This window comes from Passer montanus, unplaced genomic scaffold, assembly GCF_014805655.1.
Source record: "Passer montanus isolate IOZ18808 unplaced genomic scaffold, ASM1480565v1 scaffold11, whole genome shotgun sequence".
NCBI classification, from domain to species: domain Eukaryota; kingdom Metazoa; phylum Chordata; class Aves; order Passeriformes; family Passeridae; genus Passer; species Passer montanus.
In genome coordinates this window covers 5,496,027-5,513,340 of record NW_024357613.1, presented here as the reverse complement: position 1 = coordinate 5,513,340, position 17,314 = coordinate 5,496,027, and the positions used below count along the sequence as shown (strand labels likewise).

Here is a 17,314-nt window from a genome sequence, read left to right as displayed (position 1 = left end):
TCCTCAGTTTTGTTAGCATTGACACTAGACTTAGTTCAAATGCTTGATTTAAGTCCCCAGGCATAGTGAAAGAACTCTTGGATTGTATTTCAGAAGGGGGACAAAGTAATCTCTTTTTCTATATAAATGTTCTTTTCATTCCATATACACTGCTAATTCTCTTTTGGGTCAGAATTGCTGGATGTCAATCATCTGAACTTCAGAAATGGTTGTAGTGTCAATTTCTTCCAGACCTAATGGCAGAAATATGTTTAAGGGTGACATCAAAAGAGGAAAGACATCTTAAAAAGTTTGATAGTACTAGTGTTTATATGGTATTTCTGATTTTTTTTTTTTACAAGGCAAAATTTAATATTACAGAACGTTTTCTGATACATCTTGAGTTTGCAGTGTTATTAAACAGATGGGAAAAATGCGGTATATAATGTTCAGTATTTCTAGTAACTTCAGTTTTTCCAGTCATTATAATCTCTTAAGCACTGTGTTTTACAGAAATGAGAGAAGGTAATTACCTTCTTTTTAAACCAGCTCAGGTGAAAAAAGGAAGCAACTCCTCTGTAGTTTCACAGCATCAATTTCTTCCAAACTACTGACTCCTTTGTCCCAAATTACTGACTCCTTCCTACCACAACAGTTCTTTGTATTCTGAAAATATTATATCAGAAAACACATATTAATTTTTAGGACTTCCAGTAGTCCATTTCTGTAAGGCAAGCTAGCCTTACTATGACCTGACAGTGATATTATCTTTCACCTAAAGTCTTTCTCCAAGTATTTTTCTCATGTATGTTAGATAAAATGTTATCTGCCTCTCATTCATAAGTGTTTTCTCCATATACTGCCATCAGTGAGCACTTTGAGTACTTCAGATTGCCATGCTATGCATTAGGTTTTCAGAACTGTTCAGCTCAGTGATTGAAATAAGAGCGAAATTTCACTTGTGCCAGAATCCCAGATTCTCCTACAAAACTTAACAACATAGTTTATTATCATTGCTAGAGTGAAATACTTAACAGTTTTCCACTGACCTGAAGTACTTGTATGCCTTCTTCCAACATAAAAACATATAAGCAATAAAAACCAGATCAACAATAGATATTTCCCATTGGACAATCTGTCCAGTTGTTTATTTTTAAATGAAGATGAGAAGTAAAAGTGAGATGAAAGACACAGATATCCTTAGAAAATTGCCTTGGTAAAACCTGATGTGATAAAGTCCGAGAGGAGAGCAATGTGCAGATTGAGAGCTTGCTTTCACTCGTATAAGCATGTTATTCTTACTCATATTGCATTTAATATTTGTCTTTCAGAAATCCAAAATCTCCACTTATGACAAGATGTGGGCCTTCATGAGCAGCAGGAGGCAGTCAGTACTTGTCAAAAGTAATGAAGAAGGTATCCAACGCGTGCTTACCTCTGATTATGCATTTCTAATGGAGTCGACAACCATTGAGTTTGTCACACAGAGGAACTGTAACCTAACACAGATTGGAGGCCTGATAGACTCCAAAGGTTACGGCGTTGGAACTCCCATGGGTAGGTGATACGTCAACCACTTGTTCTCTGTTCATTAATCTTAGTTGCTGCTGCAGCATAGGAAACATTCCATACACTGTTTCTTTCTCTACATTGCTAGCCCTTCCTTTATTTTAATTTGTCAACCAGGTACAATACATATTCTGTCAAAGTTTATGGATTTTATTGTATTTTCCAAAAAGAAAACAGTTTTTACTTTATAAATAGTTGTATATTTTCATATGATAAATTTGTCTTAAGTGGTGCATTCTATATGTTCAACAACAACAGTACTGTTCACAGTACTTTATTTTATTGGAAAAGGTTTTAAATATGTTTAAAATCTCTGTGTTTAAAAACAAAGTCCTAGTAGCAGAAGGCTTGTACTAGAAAGTGAGGCTGATTCTTTTAAAGTGAGAGGGCTAATTGCTGAGATTGCTAAAAGAGGAGGAAAAGATTCCAAACCATGCCACGGACAAAACAAATATTGATTTACCCTTGTGTAATATAGGTTTTCGTATTGGCTTAGAAATTCCAATCGTTCAAGTATTTTCCAGGTCAGCTGCTTTTTACTAAGTACAAAACTTTAGTTGCAAGACTAAAAGCCAACTACAGGTATTAGCTTGGTTGTAGCTTGGCTCCTAGAATCCACAGAAGGGGATTCAGCAAGAAGTGAGTACCCACTGAGTGCAGTGATTTTTTCCAAGGAAATGAGGTGAAGATCCAGCATTAGATTTCAGGATAGATGGGAATGAAAATGGTGTCACACAAAGACTGTGAGTACCACACAATAATTCTATTTAATATTGTAAGGTGGTTCTGCTGACTTATTTCTCAGGGACATATTTATTTAAACTTAATTTTGAACATTGATGTGGATATATTTTTATTTTTTCTCAGGTAGGTCTTAAGTTTAATGCTGTTTTTATCTGTGTTGATAAGATATGTTAAATCATTGCACTGGGAAAGTTGTGTCCAGTGCTATAATTCAAGCACATGAAAAGGAATTTTAAGAAATAAAGTTTAGTGGAATATCTTGGATAAAGAGGTACTTAGTATTATCAAATACAGATTCACCTATGTATTGGATCTATTTACTGCTACTTCAATAACATCTCTGAAATTTTCATTATTTCAGTAATTTTTTATGCAATGCACACCTGCTGAAGAAATTATGATTCTGTTCACTCTGTCTTTGAACAGTTAGTTGTTAGGAATCTAGTAGTGATTCATACCAATTTTTCCACTCTGTTCTATTGTGGCTCTTGCATTGCTGAATATATTCTATAGATGTGCGAGTGACAGAATAGGCTGCTGGTCTCTTTGGCATCTTATGTTTCTTATTTATAAACCTTTTTGTTATTTTGATGATAAAACCCACCTTCCATTTAGGTTTAGTATGGAAAAAGTCAAATCTTAGGAATATTTTATAATCTTTAAATAATCTGCGTGCAAACTTGTGAAACATCTGAGGTATGCCCCAGAAATTTAAGTGAACATTGAAATGCCAAACTGATAGGAATCAGAGAGACCAAAACAGTCTAGAAATTGTTCTGTTTATGTGTAAGTCAGAGAAGCATCATAAACACCAGAGAAAACAGCTTTAAAACAATGATAAATCCAGGAAGAGAATTCTGGAGTTTAAGTTTAGGGGAAGAAATGTTGAATGTAAAGAGCCAAGGCAGTTAAGTAAACTTTGTGTTGGTCTTTGTTCCCTTCTTTATATGGGGACAGAAGGCACTATTCCTTCACTAATTTTGAGTCATATCAGAGACATAATTTAGCTCTTATTCATCTGCAAGACTCCAAGTAACAACAAATTATCTGCGTCAAGAGAAATACTAGTGTTGTACAAGGGGATATGTGAGCTAACCGTTGTCTTGAATGAAGATGAAACAAATAGAGGACATACCTGCAGGAATCAGCAGTAACCAAAGGAGGTAAAATAAGAGTTAAAAGAAGTTTTAAACTTAACAAAAACAGTTGAAGAAAGATCTGAAAAAAAAGATGACAGCTTCATAAGGGGAAATAGAACAGAATGTAAAACAGGATGTAATGTAAAATTTTTCGCAAAAAAAATGAAGGTAGAACAAAACAGCATCTGGGGCTTTCCCAGAACAGCTAGGAATAAGAGATTAATCCAATATTTCGGCAGTATCTATGAAATGCTGTTGAGAGAGCTGACATTTATAATGGGTTTATATCCTCTGTATTAGGTGCACAGTCTCAGAGGAAAGGGATTGTGCAAACTCTGCTAGAATGATGCATAGTTTTCACATACATTTGAAAGGAATCCTTATGAAGAAGCACTTCCATTATGTCTGTCAGAATAGTTTTTTAAATATTTTGCTTTATTGGAGCTAAAAAGTATTACAGAGCAGTGGATAATGCAAAATATTCTCAGGCATTATAGCTAATCTCATTTCTACAGGAAAAAATAATTCTGGAGACTTTAAAAGAACTAAAGACATGGTTCTATCTATAGAAGTAGATTACATCATTATTTAATGACTATGAAGAAGTTTATAGACATGTAACTGCGTAATATCTTTTTAGAGTTAATAATCCTACAAGTAACTTGTCAAGTGCTTGGAAAACTGCAGTGTGATGGCTTCACATACAAAATATATGCTACTGCTTTTGCCTATTTGAGAGGCCACTTGTCTCCAAGAACAGTACAGAACGACTTGTGTTTATAGAATCATAGAATCGCAGAATATGCTGTGTTGGAAGGGACCTGTCAGGATCATTGAGTCCAACTCATGACGCTGAACAGGGCACTCTAAAAATCACACCATGTACCTGACAGCATTGTCCCAGCACTTGAACTCAGACAGGCTAGATGCTATGGCCACTTCCTTGGGAAACCTGTTCCAGGGCCCAACCACCCTCTGGGTAAAGAACCATTTCCTAATATCAAACCTAAATATCCCCTGACTCAGCTTCGTGCTGTTTCTAGTCTTGTCACTGCTCACCACAGTGAAGTGATCTGTACCTGCTCTGTCTCTTCTCCTCATGAGGAATCTGTAACTGCAATGGGGTCTCCCCTTTGTCTCCTCCGGGCTGAACAGACCAAGTGACCTCAGCTGCTCCTCATAAAGCTTCTCCTCCAGACTCTTCACCACCTTTGTGGCCCTCATTTTGATGCTCTCTAGTAGTTTAATGTCTTATATTGTGGTGCCCAAAGCTGCCCTCAGCACTCGAGGTGAGGCTGCCCCAGTGTGGAGCAGAGCAGGACAATCCCCTCCCTTGCCCAGCTGTGATGCTGAGCCTGATGCACCCAGGACACCACTGGCCCTCCTAGCTGCCAGGGCACTGCTGGCTCGTGTTTGACTCATCATTGACCAGGACTCCCAGGTCCCTTTCCACAGCCCTGCTGTCCAGCCTCTCTTTCCCTAGTCTCTACACACAACCAGGGTGGTCCTGTCCCAGGTGCAGAATCCGGCACTTGCCCTCTTTAAACTTCATATGGTGTTACAGGCATGGTGTTGGGAAGATATAGATGTCATCTGCAAAATTTACAAAAAATCCAGTTCATCATCAGGAACAGTGGCTTGAAATTGCAGAAGTCTTTGCACATAAGGTTAAACTTGCAAGAAGCAGTTGTTACAGATCTTATGTTGGCTGCAGTAGAAAGGATATGGTTACTTTTGGAGAGCAGCACCAAAGGAAGTAGGTGCAACATATCTTGATCATTTTGAAGACAATATGATAACAATTAGTGAGAAAATAAGTTGCTTGAGTTTAAGCAGCTACAAGAAAAAAATCTAAAAGCTTTCCTAGCAGAAAAATATTCTATCAGTTTATGACAATCACTTGGAAAATGCAACCAAGCAAATGTAGCACCAGTTTAGAGTACTGCAATAAAGGTTCTCTGCTCATGGTGTTAATATTTTAAATTTAGAGGAAGAAAGCTACACAAGATTAGGAAGAAAAGAAAAAAAAGTCCAAAAACCAGTGAGTGGATCAGGAAGTACATGGGTATCAATTCTTACCCCAAAAAATTGGAGAAGCAAATTATGAGTTTACATGATTATTTTATTTCCTCTAAAAGCATGAATGAAGTAAAGAAAGTTTAGATTGCTAAAATGCAACTTTGAGGAAGCAAATTGGAAACAATGTACTTTTTTCTCAAAATAGGATTGTCAGAATCAGAACACATCTTTAAAATCAACAAGATACAGTGATACTTGAGATGCAAAGCAGAATTCTTTATGGTATATTTGCAGCAGTGAAATATAAACTAGGGAGAGTCAATTTGGCAAATTATGCATACAATGACTGGTTCTCATGATATAAGTTTTTAAATTAAAGTTTTGTATGCACCAGAATGCATTTTCAGTCAGTCTCTTCTGATGCTAAGCTAAAAAAACCTTGATTTATAAGGAAAAGAGAACAGACCTGGGATGAAATGTCTTATAGCAACTGATATTTTGGAGCAGATAAGGGGGAACCTTGTAAAGCAGTTTTGTATGCACCAGAATGCATTTTCAGTCAGTCTCTTCTGATGCTAGGCTAAAAAACACTTGATTTATAAGGAAAAGAGAACAACAGACCTGGGATGAAATGTCTTATGGCAACTGAAATTTTGGAGCAGAAAAAGGAGAACCTTGTAAAGGGTGGTGTTTGCTTTGTTGTCTATCTTTATTGTTTATAGCTTTGTAACAAAGAGTATAATTGTTGCTCTGCTAAAGAACATTTTTAAATTTTTTTTTTAATCTTCCAGTTTGAAGATCCACATGCAATGGGTTTTTATTTGCTTCATTCTGGCATGTTTTATCAGGAGGCAGATATTTTGCCAGGTGTGTGTTCTTCATTGGTGAATCTGAGAGAGAGGAAAATTATTTGCATATTTTTGTCAACATGGTGTATAGTTGCTTTCTAATTTCTATCATATTATAGTAATATGTATTGATATTACCCACAGTTATCTATTAGAAATGCACATGAGTGTCTTTTAGTGGTTGGAATTTGTCTTTGTGGGGGCATTCACCTCATCATCCAATATTGATGTTCAAGGGAGGAATGAGGGGTGGGAAGGAGGGAAAAAGAGTAAAAGGACACAAAAAGACAATTAACAAAGCGGATGTGGGAGAGGAGGATTGAGGGAGAACAAACACTTTGGGTATGCAGGGTAACTTATGCTTTCCGTTACAGATAATCTGAAGTGTTTATTATAATTTCCAGTAGTTTCAATTTCCCATTTCATCATCATGTCTATTTAAAATTTGGGTTCTTGAATATAGCCTTGTTGGGCCTAAATTTACAATTGCAGTGAGCTCCTAAATGTTTATGATACATCCAAATGCTTATGGTCATCCTATCAAACATATTTTAGCATAATTTTCAATACAATCTAGACTGTCCAGCAATCTATTTTTTAGGTCATACTGAAACACTGTTAATGTGAATTTCCTACAGTCAACATGCTGCAAAACACAATAATATTAAGTGATAAATGCTATGTTATAATGAATATTTATTAACATATTTGCTAATGTGAGCCACATGGAAGGTTAGAAATGTAGTTTTTATACACTTTATGTTAAAGCCTTAATGCTCTGTGAAGCTACTTTCTCCTTTTCTTGGGTATTTTTTTGTTTGGGTTTTTTTTGTTTTTTTGTTTGGGGTTTTTAAAATTTTTTTTCCTTTCAGTTTTCTACTTTCCAGTTGAAAGGAACATAGTTGAAATCATCTTTTGGAAAAATCATACTTCATCTCTCTGGGATGGTGTTTCAGGTTCTTATTTCTTTTCTAAATTCCTCTTTCTCTTCAGCATGTTTGACAGCAGGCTACTTCCCATCTGGCTTGGGCAGATTTTCTTCTGAAATGCCATTTGCTTCAGTGTTGAACCTGGAGCACATAGATGGCTGACAAGTGAATATTTGGAACTGATTCCACATGAATAGATCTACTGAGCATGCACCTTTCAGATCATCTGCCTTTACGTGGCAGATGAGGAGTATCCTGTCGGTATATGCCAGATGAACTCTGTGTGTGTGGAGATATATGCAAAGTAATGCCTTTGACATTTTGAAAATGACAAATGGTGTGTGTAAGTAATCTTAAAAATTGCATAAATTTCTTCTAGCTCTTAAGAAATATGAAATGGAAAGCAGTATGTAGATATGGTTCACAGAAGAAATTAGAGCTAGTCATTTCTCTAATGTTTTTCTGTTGCTGAGCTACAGAAAATTTCAGAATTAGATTAAGAGGGGGCTTTAGTGGCGTAGCAGCGATGTTCCTAAAACACCTGATAATTGTAAGGCAAAAAAAATTTGAGAAAATGGTGAAATACCCACTTCTTTATCCTTTATTCCTTTGTAGTTAATACAATCAAATTCTGCTATTAATATCAATAATGCCTCACTTGCAAAATATTATAAGAAGAATCTTTGAATATATGACATGATTTTCTTAACTTTTGCAAGGTTTTTTGAGTAACTCTTCACTAGCTGTGGTCAAGCAGATCAAACTATGACTCTTCTAGACCATATCGCTCTTTGTGTCCCTGGCACTTCCATATTGATCGACTACCAAGACACCCTGAGAAATGCTGGAAAGGGTTTAACATTTAGATCTTTGAAGGTTAATTGTTAACTCAAAAATTGTTTTAAAAAACCCCTAAAAACTTCGCTCCCCTGGTTATATAGAGACTCTTCACTGTGCATGGGCAGAAAATACATCTCTCAGGACACAAATGATGTAAAGTGATGTGTTTTGGGGTCAACATTTCCCACATTTCATTGCAAAGATTAGTCTTACATAAACACCCATTACAAAAAGTTACAATAACTTGCATAGTAACATGGATACAGTTATGAAAATTACTTTGTATAAGTGCATAAAATAGATCTGCATGGTGGATATTTATAAATTCACAATAGAAAGTTGGCAACTAGTATGATGCAAGCCAGTTATACCTCACATGTCAAAAAGAAAAATGTATGAGTAAAATCAAGAGTATTCCAGCAGAAATGCATTGGCTGCAGACCCCAGATATCAGCACAATCACTTAAGTCCAAAGCATGACACAAAACTTCAAGGTTCTCATGTTCTATTGATTCACAGGTACCTTTTTCAGTGAAGTTTTCTTTTCTGTGAATTCAAAAGAAATATCAAATAAAATGTCCTTTTTTACAGACATTTTTACCTCTCACCAAAAAAGCCATAGTTTTCACAGTACATTGTTCTAAGAGATTCTCAAAATTGTGCCCACTCACATATGAATACCAAAAAATCTCTTTGGCCAACTAATGTAATATGCACAACAGTTATGTGTAGAAATTTTTTTATGGATTTTTGCATAATGTAACCAATCTTAACATTTAAAAAATTTATTTTTGTAAAATCAGACCCAAGAGTGAGGTTAGTTCCCTTTCTTTTGTAATTTTTTCAAATTTCAGTCAGCTGTGTAGCTTGTAATTAAACTGCTGTTTGAAGATAGTGTAATTCATATAATTTCATCAGTCACAGAATCTAGAAAGAGTATTTCACACTCCATTCACTTAAATTAAGGATTCCACTGCATAAAAAAAAGAATTTCAGACAATAATTTATGGTCTGCTACTTGATATCTTCTCTAGGAGTATGGCTTAATTAATTATTTATATTTATCTAAGACATTAATAAATTAAATAAAGTAGCATTATTCCTACCTCAGTGATAGGCTGCTGGATTCAAAGAGAATTTAAACAAATAAATTGTTTAATCAGTGAATGTGTAATAGTTGACTCTCATGTTGTGTCCTGTAACTATGTATAGATTCAGCTGATTTGTATTACCTGTTCTGTCTCTAGGGAGTGACCTATAAGAAGTATTCACAATAAAAGTGTTTATATTACAATATGGAATTTTTTAGCTGACCTGACCATGTTCTTAATGCAGGTATTTTACAAAATATTTCACTATCTGCCTTTTTTTAAGGTCATGTTTCCAAATGTAGAAAATTTTAAAATGGGCACAGTAGGGCATATAAATTACTCAAGACAGATCTTTTAACAGATGCTTATAATTTAAAATACTTAATGTATTAAAATGCTTAATGTATTAAAAAAAATCAATTATTCATTTCCTAAATATGCAACAGCAAGTGAAAAGAATTGTTTTAACTCTCCCTTTAGAGTTTAGCCAGCCTCCTTCCCTGCTGCATTTATTATTTCAGATTGATTTTTCAGCCTGTTTGTTTGTTTGTTTTTTGTTTTTGTTTTGTTTTTGTTGGGGGTTTTTTTTTGTTTTTTTTTTTGGGGGGGGGTTTGTTTGTTTTTGGGGTTTTTTTGTTTGGTTGGTTGGTTTTGGGTTTTTTTTTGGTTTTGGTTTTCTTTTGGGTTTTTTTTGTAAATGTCTAAAAATTAGTTTACTTTTGGGGCTTGCCTGCAAAATAAAAAGTAGGTAAAATAAGAGTAAATGCCCTGTAAATGTATCACTAGCACTTCATCATCCTATAGATGTGTGGGATGTTGTCCCCTATGTTTTTTCTAGCTTTTAAAAGACCAGATGAATAGCATATTTGAACAGGATGTGTGGGAATGGTTTAAAGCTGCACCAGGAGAGTTTTAGACTGGACATTAAGAAGCAGTTCTTTATCCAGACGGGGGTCAAACACTGGAATGTAGTTTCTAGAGAGATGGTTGATACCCCAAGCCTATCATTGTCCAAAAGACATTTGGACAATGCCCTTACCAATGTGCTTTTACTTGGTCAGTCCTGGATTGGTCAGGTAGTTGGACAAAATTATTGTTGTAGGTCCTTTTAAACTGAAATGTTCTGTTTTGTTCTGTTCTGTTTTATTCCTTTGATGCCATTTTTATACCGTTCATTTCTTTTTCTTTTTTTTCTTTCCCTTTTTTCCCATGTCCTTTTTTTTTTCCTCATTTTCTTTCTCTTTGCTTTTACACTTAGAGAAGGTTACTAGATACACCAAAAAGATTGGGTTGGAGTGTTAGGTTTTAATCACTAAGTGCTTTCAACTTACTTTAGTATTCCCAGTATGATTTAATGTAGCTAATCAGACCAATTACTTTACTTCAATTCTTACAATGTTCAGTTCTGACAAAGTGTTTTCTTCTTGGTAAGAGGATGAAGTTCTTTGTTGCTTTTCCAACTGCTTTTTGAGGACAGATTTGAAGGAAAGACTTTTTTACCTAGAGAAGTGTTTGACAAGAGACTTTTACATGCCTACTGCTTCCATTCTGTGGTGCTTTTCTCTGTTCCAGCACATTTGCACAAACATTCCTGCACATTTTCAGCCTGTTCCTCTAATTTTAATATACTTCTGTTAGAAACAACAGGGATAGGAAGGATTTAAAGATTGATTTTGTGAACCACATTATTTATTAAATTTAAAAAAATAAACTAAAAAGAAAACCTAAAGCCAACCAACCAACCAACCAAACAAAACAAATCTCCCCAGGCATAACATTTCTATCTCTAATATATGTGAATACAAAAGTAAGACTGAAGTTTCACTGTCATGTCAAACTGCCATAGGGCTGCTGCACTTTGTAAAAACTGACAGCTATTTTTGCTGCTTTTGTGAACTAATCCAGCAGAATAATGCTCATCTTTTTTTTTCATGAAATTCTTTTGCTTCATATTTGTCTACACAGCTGCTAATGAGGCCAGAAGTTTTCATAGTATGAAGGAAACAGTGATAGTAGGCAAACAGGGATGTGGAAGAGAAAATGGGATTTCTCCACAGGCAGCTGTGAGGCCAAGTCTGAAGACATCCTGAGAGACTTCCCTGCTTTCTTGTAGTTTCAAAAAGGTCTAATGTATCTCTCAGTAGCAGAAACAAAACAGTTGTGATTTAACTGATGTGAGTGGATACAGTGAAGAAGAGAGCTGTCTAAGTGACTTTTCCATATGTTTAAAATTGTTATTTTCTCAATACTCTGCATTCATTCTGTCTCAAAGTTTGCAGAACTTGAGCATCATGCCCTTCACATTGGTACTTCTTTTTTTATCTTTTTTTTTTTCTCCTGGAGGTCTAGGCTAAGAATCAAAGAACATTATGGAAGTAAGAGAGCCACAAGAAATACTGGCTAATAGTAAAAACAGAAGGAAAAAAAAAAAAAGGATCCCATGGACCCTTTCAAAAGTAACTGTTTGGAGTTTATAAATATTCCTTACTCTTTGAAGTTAAGTCCTAACTGTAGCTAAGGCTGCTTTCCATATCCTGACATAATTCTCTTTTCACACCTCCACCAAACTCAATTTTGAAGAGTTGTTTTGAAAACTTTCCTTAAGTCTCAGGCAAGACTAGAAAACAATGCTAGTGAGCACAATGACTGGCACTGAGCATTACTGGCACATTTATTTCCACTAATGCATACATTTGACAGTCAGTGATCAATGCAGAACTTAATTTTAGATTTTTTTTTTCCAGAAGACACAGGCAGGATTTTTTTTCCTTAAATATATTTTTTTTACTTTTCTTAAACATTAAACAATTTTCTAAAATCAGAATTCTATGCTGCCTTGTTTGAAAAAAATAAAAGAAAAACAGGCTCCACAGAGACAGAGTTAGTGAGATTTGCTTCTACTCTTCCAGTAACTCTGTTGTGTCTGACACTGGTGGGTAAACAGAAGGTCTATTATTTTTACACATCTGTGATCAAATATATTTATGTAAAACCAGCAGAGCCACAGATATGAATGATACAGAAACCTTTCAAAAAGCAGTTTCAAAACTGAAAGGAATAACAGGTAAATTATGTATCAATTTAGTCCCCAAAATTGTTAAAAATACACTTGGTTGATGTAACTGAAACAAAATTCTGCATATCTGAAAATAGTGAACAGTTTGGAAGTTTAAAATTTTCATTTTTACTAACGTATTCCCAGATTTTTTCAGTAAAGTATGAAATCCAATCAACATTGGCTGTCGATTTAATCATTGTTGTGATTTCAGAATCTGTAGCTATTTCCTTCTGATACTGTGTGGGACACAAGATATCTGAGCCACCTTTGTTAGTTGTTGTAAAGTACTGCTCCTGGAGAAAAGTTTCCATCTCATAGTCCAGAAATCTACTTAAAAACTGTGCATATTTTCTTATGTATACATATACCCTTAGTTAATAAAAAAATCACTTTGAATACAAATACATGACATGCAAACATCTTCCCACTGCCTATGATTTCCAAGATCAAAAGTAGTAGTAGTAGTAATAATAATAATAATAATAATAATTCTAAGCAATAATTTATTTTCATGGTTAAGACACCCTAGATCTTTTGAAGCTACTTGTTACCATCAGAGCACATATATTACATAATATGAGAATTTTTTACTGGTCCTTGGAGATGAGACTTATAAACAAATTCGTCTCTGTAGAAATAAATAGGAAACCATGTACCAAGACAAAATGCCTTTTTCCTATGCTCTCCTGCACTTAGTCTGTAATCCTTCATACAATATGAACTGTAATATTCATCACTTATACATGTATAAAAGTGCTGAGCTTCAGTTCTCTTATAACTAAAACAAATTAATACATTTGTCTTCATTAGTTGAACATAGTGAGAAAAAAGATGCAAATTATTTATTTTTATGCAGGTCAATCCATGTATTGAAACTAATTTCAACTGCCTGAGCAGTTAATTTATCATTTCTGAAATGTAAGAATGTGTAAATGTTTTTCATAGTTGCCTCAGGATTACGAGCATATTGAATCACCTTCTGGGAGGCATGCTGAGACTGAGCTTTGTATCAACAAGGAATTGCCAAAACACTTAACATCCTGTAGTGTTTGTGAGCTGACTCTGCCTTAGAGAAGGGGCTTCTAGTAGGAACTTACCAAACAGATATAACCAAAGCAAAGACATTATTCAAACTTCATGTTGATGTTATTGTGACTAGGACCATAATGTATGGTATTCACATATATTAGGTAAATGGTCTAGGAGTAAGTAATACGAGAAGCAACTGAGGCAGTTGGGGTTGTTTAGCCTGGAGAAAATGAGGCTTAGGGGAGACCTTCAAGAAGGTCAGCCTTTTCTCCCAGGCAACTAACAGGACAAGGGGAAATGGCCTCAAGCTTCTCCAAGAGAGGTTCAGGTTGGACACGAGGAAGAATTTCTTTGCTGAAAGTAGTGGCAAGTACTGGAATGGGGTGTCCAGGGAAGTTGTGGAATCACCATCCCTGCAAGTGTTCACAGAACAACAGGATGTTGTACTTTATGCCATGTTTTAGTTGACAAGGTGGTGTTTGGTCAAACTCTGGACTTGATGATCTCGGAGATCTTTCCCAAAACTAATGATTCTATGATTCCATGAGTCTATGGATTGGGTTGACAAAGACTCATCTACAAATTTAAAATTTCTCTGGCCTGATACATTGCCCTTAATTTAAAAAAATTGGTATATAACATCCCAGCACATGGTGTTTCCATGGTTTGCACGCAAACCATGTTAGATGCACGCAAGTTCACTTCACACCTCAGTTCATACCCATCATGAAACAGTTAATAGCAAGATATTAATTGTTTACAGAATTTCTCTTATAGCTTGCCAAAGGATTGGGGTGTTCTGCAAATGTATGAAATGAGTTTTCAGGTGGGACAGTTTCATTATGACCTTACACTTGTCTTTCAACATACTCTTATCTGCCTAACCAAAATCTTCACATATTCCAGAAACACTTGTAGAATTTCATTTTGTTAATTCATCTGTTTATTGTTGGATAGTGTAAGACAAATATTTCTTTCAAAAGAGGATATATTTGCAAACCATTCATATGTGAGTGTCACAGATTTTCAAGGTGAATTGAAAAAAGAAAACACTGTACAAATATCAAATACTATTATCTGTGGCAAAAAATAATATCATTGATTTTCTCACTAGAGGTTTCAACAAAGATATCTTCCCATTCTGCAGCTGTGCAATTCAACAGGGGTAGAGAGATAATAGTGTATTATGATAATGACATTTTCAAATTTTTTGTGATGTTAAAAAGCATGAAGAGTCTATGAAAAATGTTACTGTCACTCATTTGTTTAATCTAAGAGATGCACTTTAGAGCAGTTTATGATAGCTTGAGGAGTGACTGAAAAAAACTAAACTGTGTCAAAAAAAAGATATAACTGAAAGGCTAATAAAATAATTTAATAATTATCTGAGTATTTAAAACAGTAAAAAAATCCATAAGCATCTTCATTTTGTTCAGGTTATCTTGGTACTACAAAAAGAAACTGTGTATTTAGTATTAAAGCTGTTATTTTCTTGTCTTATTTAAATTATTCATTATAGGCAACCATTATCTTGTTTTGTTTTATAATATACTCACTATGGAGGATAGATATGTTTTAATCTAGTTGCAAATTAATATTTTTAAGTATGTTCTTTTCCCTGTCCTAAAACAATAAGTACCTATGATCATGAGAATTACTTAATGGCTACTGTACTTCCAACTCTCAAATATTCATCTAAATTTGATATCAATTATTTTGCATATTTATGTCTGGGAAATTAATATGTAATAAATCTCAGCTACATCATCCATCTTGGTTATATTTCAGCTTTATATACCTACAGGAACTTTAAAACAATGGTTCCATAAAGAAATGACCAGAAAGTAGCCTCACCTGGGAATACTTATGAGTGGGAAGAAGTGAAAACAATTAGATAACACATCAACTGAGAAAGTGTCTTGATTATATATATATATGTATGTATGTATGTAAAGATATAGTAAGCAAGTTTGTTTTGGATTTTGTTTTCAATGTTTGTAGTTTTAATTTAGATATGAGGTAGTTTAGACTGCTAAACATCTAGTTAGACAGTAAACATCTGCTGAGGAGATTCCATTATAATAACTGCAACTTAATGAATATTTTCTGTTTACTCCATGTCTACTATTAAAATATTATAATCCTAATGTAACAGAAAATGTCTGGGTTAAAAATAAAAACCTACAAACAATTATTTTCTTTCATTGAAAAGTTGATTTTGAAAATAGAGCCAGGGAATGGGAACTGATAGGATTCCTTTTCTTTCTTCATATATTTCTTGGAGTTTTTAGAACCCACAGATTGACCCTTCTTTCTGTTGCCTCCTCCCCATCCTGTTTAGAGAAGGTAGAGAGGGTTAGGGAACTCAGGTGACTGTAACTTTTAAAACAAAAACATTTCTGTGGTGATAAAATAAGTGCTTCTCCTATAGCCCGCACCTCATACTTTCCTACAGCATGTAATAACTGTGACTGTCAGTCTTTATTACTGAGTGCTGACTATACTCTAGATTCCTGGAAGGTTTTTCAGTCCCTGTGATGTATGAGGCTGTAGGAAATAGTTTTCCATGGTTCCTCATAATCTGAACATCTACTCCACAGTTAGGTGTAAACCTTCCATGCTGTTTCTGTCATGCCCATGCCTGCAGTATGCATGACACTTGTGAGAAACTGAACTCCACAGAGTGTGTGACAGCTATCTCCTAGGAAGGAATGTCTGTTCCAAAGGACTGAGCTGAATTTTGTCTTGTAAAAGTAAAAGGAAACCTTTGGCATAGTCACAAATGGGCAGGGATAATAGAACAATACAAACCTCACAACTTTCAAGCATGATATCACTAAGCATGCAAGCAGTTTGGTGGCAGAACATTTAGATTGTGGTTCTTGACAGAGCTAAGTGACTGGATAAGAGAGATGTTGTTATGCTAAAACTTAAATTATTCACCCATTCCCAGTAGTATAAATGATGTTAATCAGCATTCTTATGGAAATTTCAGGCATGCTTACACTGAAGTGAGATTGTGATTGCAGTATATTGCATTTACACACAAACTACCTTTAGGATAGATGGATCAAGGTGGCATAATCACAATAGGAATGGGTTCATGCTGAAAAACAAACTCAAAACAAGTAAGACAGAATGCACCCATTCTGAGTTTAGTGATTTTCCTTTCAACTGGTAAAACTAGAACTTGAACTGGTTGTTTTGTTCATTGTGTACTAGTCAGATACAGCCTCAAACCTAGATATCTTTCCTGTTATATGTGGCTTTCTCCTTCCAATAAATATTCTGCTACTGAAAGAAGTTCTAAATTATCTCAATTTTGTACCTAGGTTTTGAATATGATGGTGTATTCCTAACAATCTTTGTCTTTTGCTTAGGCCAAGTACACAGAATATGAAATAATGTTGCCAGATAAATAGAACTGTCTTGGGATTATTAATAGCAAAAGAAAAAAAACCAAAAAAAAACAGAAATAAAAGATGGTATCCATGGTCGCTGTGTATTCAGACTGTATTTTTCCTATCTAGAAAATCAAAAGTAACATAGAAGATTATTAATAGCAAAAGAAAAAAAAAAAAACCAGAAAAAAAAGATGGTATCCAAGGTCGCTGTGTATTCAGACTGTATTTTTCCTATCTAGAAAATCAAAAGTAACATAGAAGTATGTCCTGTGGGCATATTTAAAAACACTAGGCAATTCATAGTCATTCCTTTTGGTAAAATGCCCCTGGCATGATGGAGCAAAAAATTTCCTGGCTCAAAATTTTCTTATCAAAGGAGTTATCAGAATGCTCCTCTTCCTTTTGATTTACTTAAAGTCAAAATCAGTTCTATATGTCCCAATATGTTCTAACTGCTTTCATATGTAGAATGAGTAAAACAGACTAAAAGTAACCAGGCAGGAGATTTTACTAAGTTAAAATCTAGTAGGAAGCATTTTCAAGACCAGTTAGATCAGCAGAATTCCAAAATACTAATCTGTATGCAGTGAAGCCTCAATATAAAAAGCTTATGTGTTCATAATTTATGTTTAAACATATCATTATGTGCATAAATCTTTACATAC

At 34.7% G+C, this 17,314-nt stretch overlaps 1 protein-coding gene across 4 annotated transcripts in view; it reads left to right on the top strand.

The window, feature by feature from the left end:
- GRIK2 (glutamate ionotropic receptor kainate type subunit 2) overlaps window positions 1–17,314 on the top strand; it is a 358,568-nt gene that overhangs the window by 320,077 nt on the left and 21,177 nt on the right. For all 4 annotated transcript variants that reach the window (XM_039728175.1, XM_039728189.1, XM_039728197.1 and 1 more), the window contains one exon: window positions 1,311–1,536. In XM_039728175.1, coding sequence (XP_039584109.1) covers window positions 1,311–1,536 — 226 coding nt within the window. The remainder of the gene's footprint in view (window positions 1–1,310; window positions 1,537–17,314) is intronic.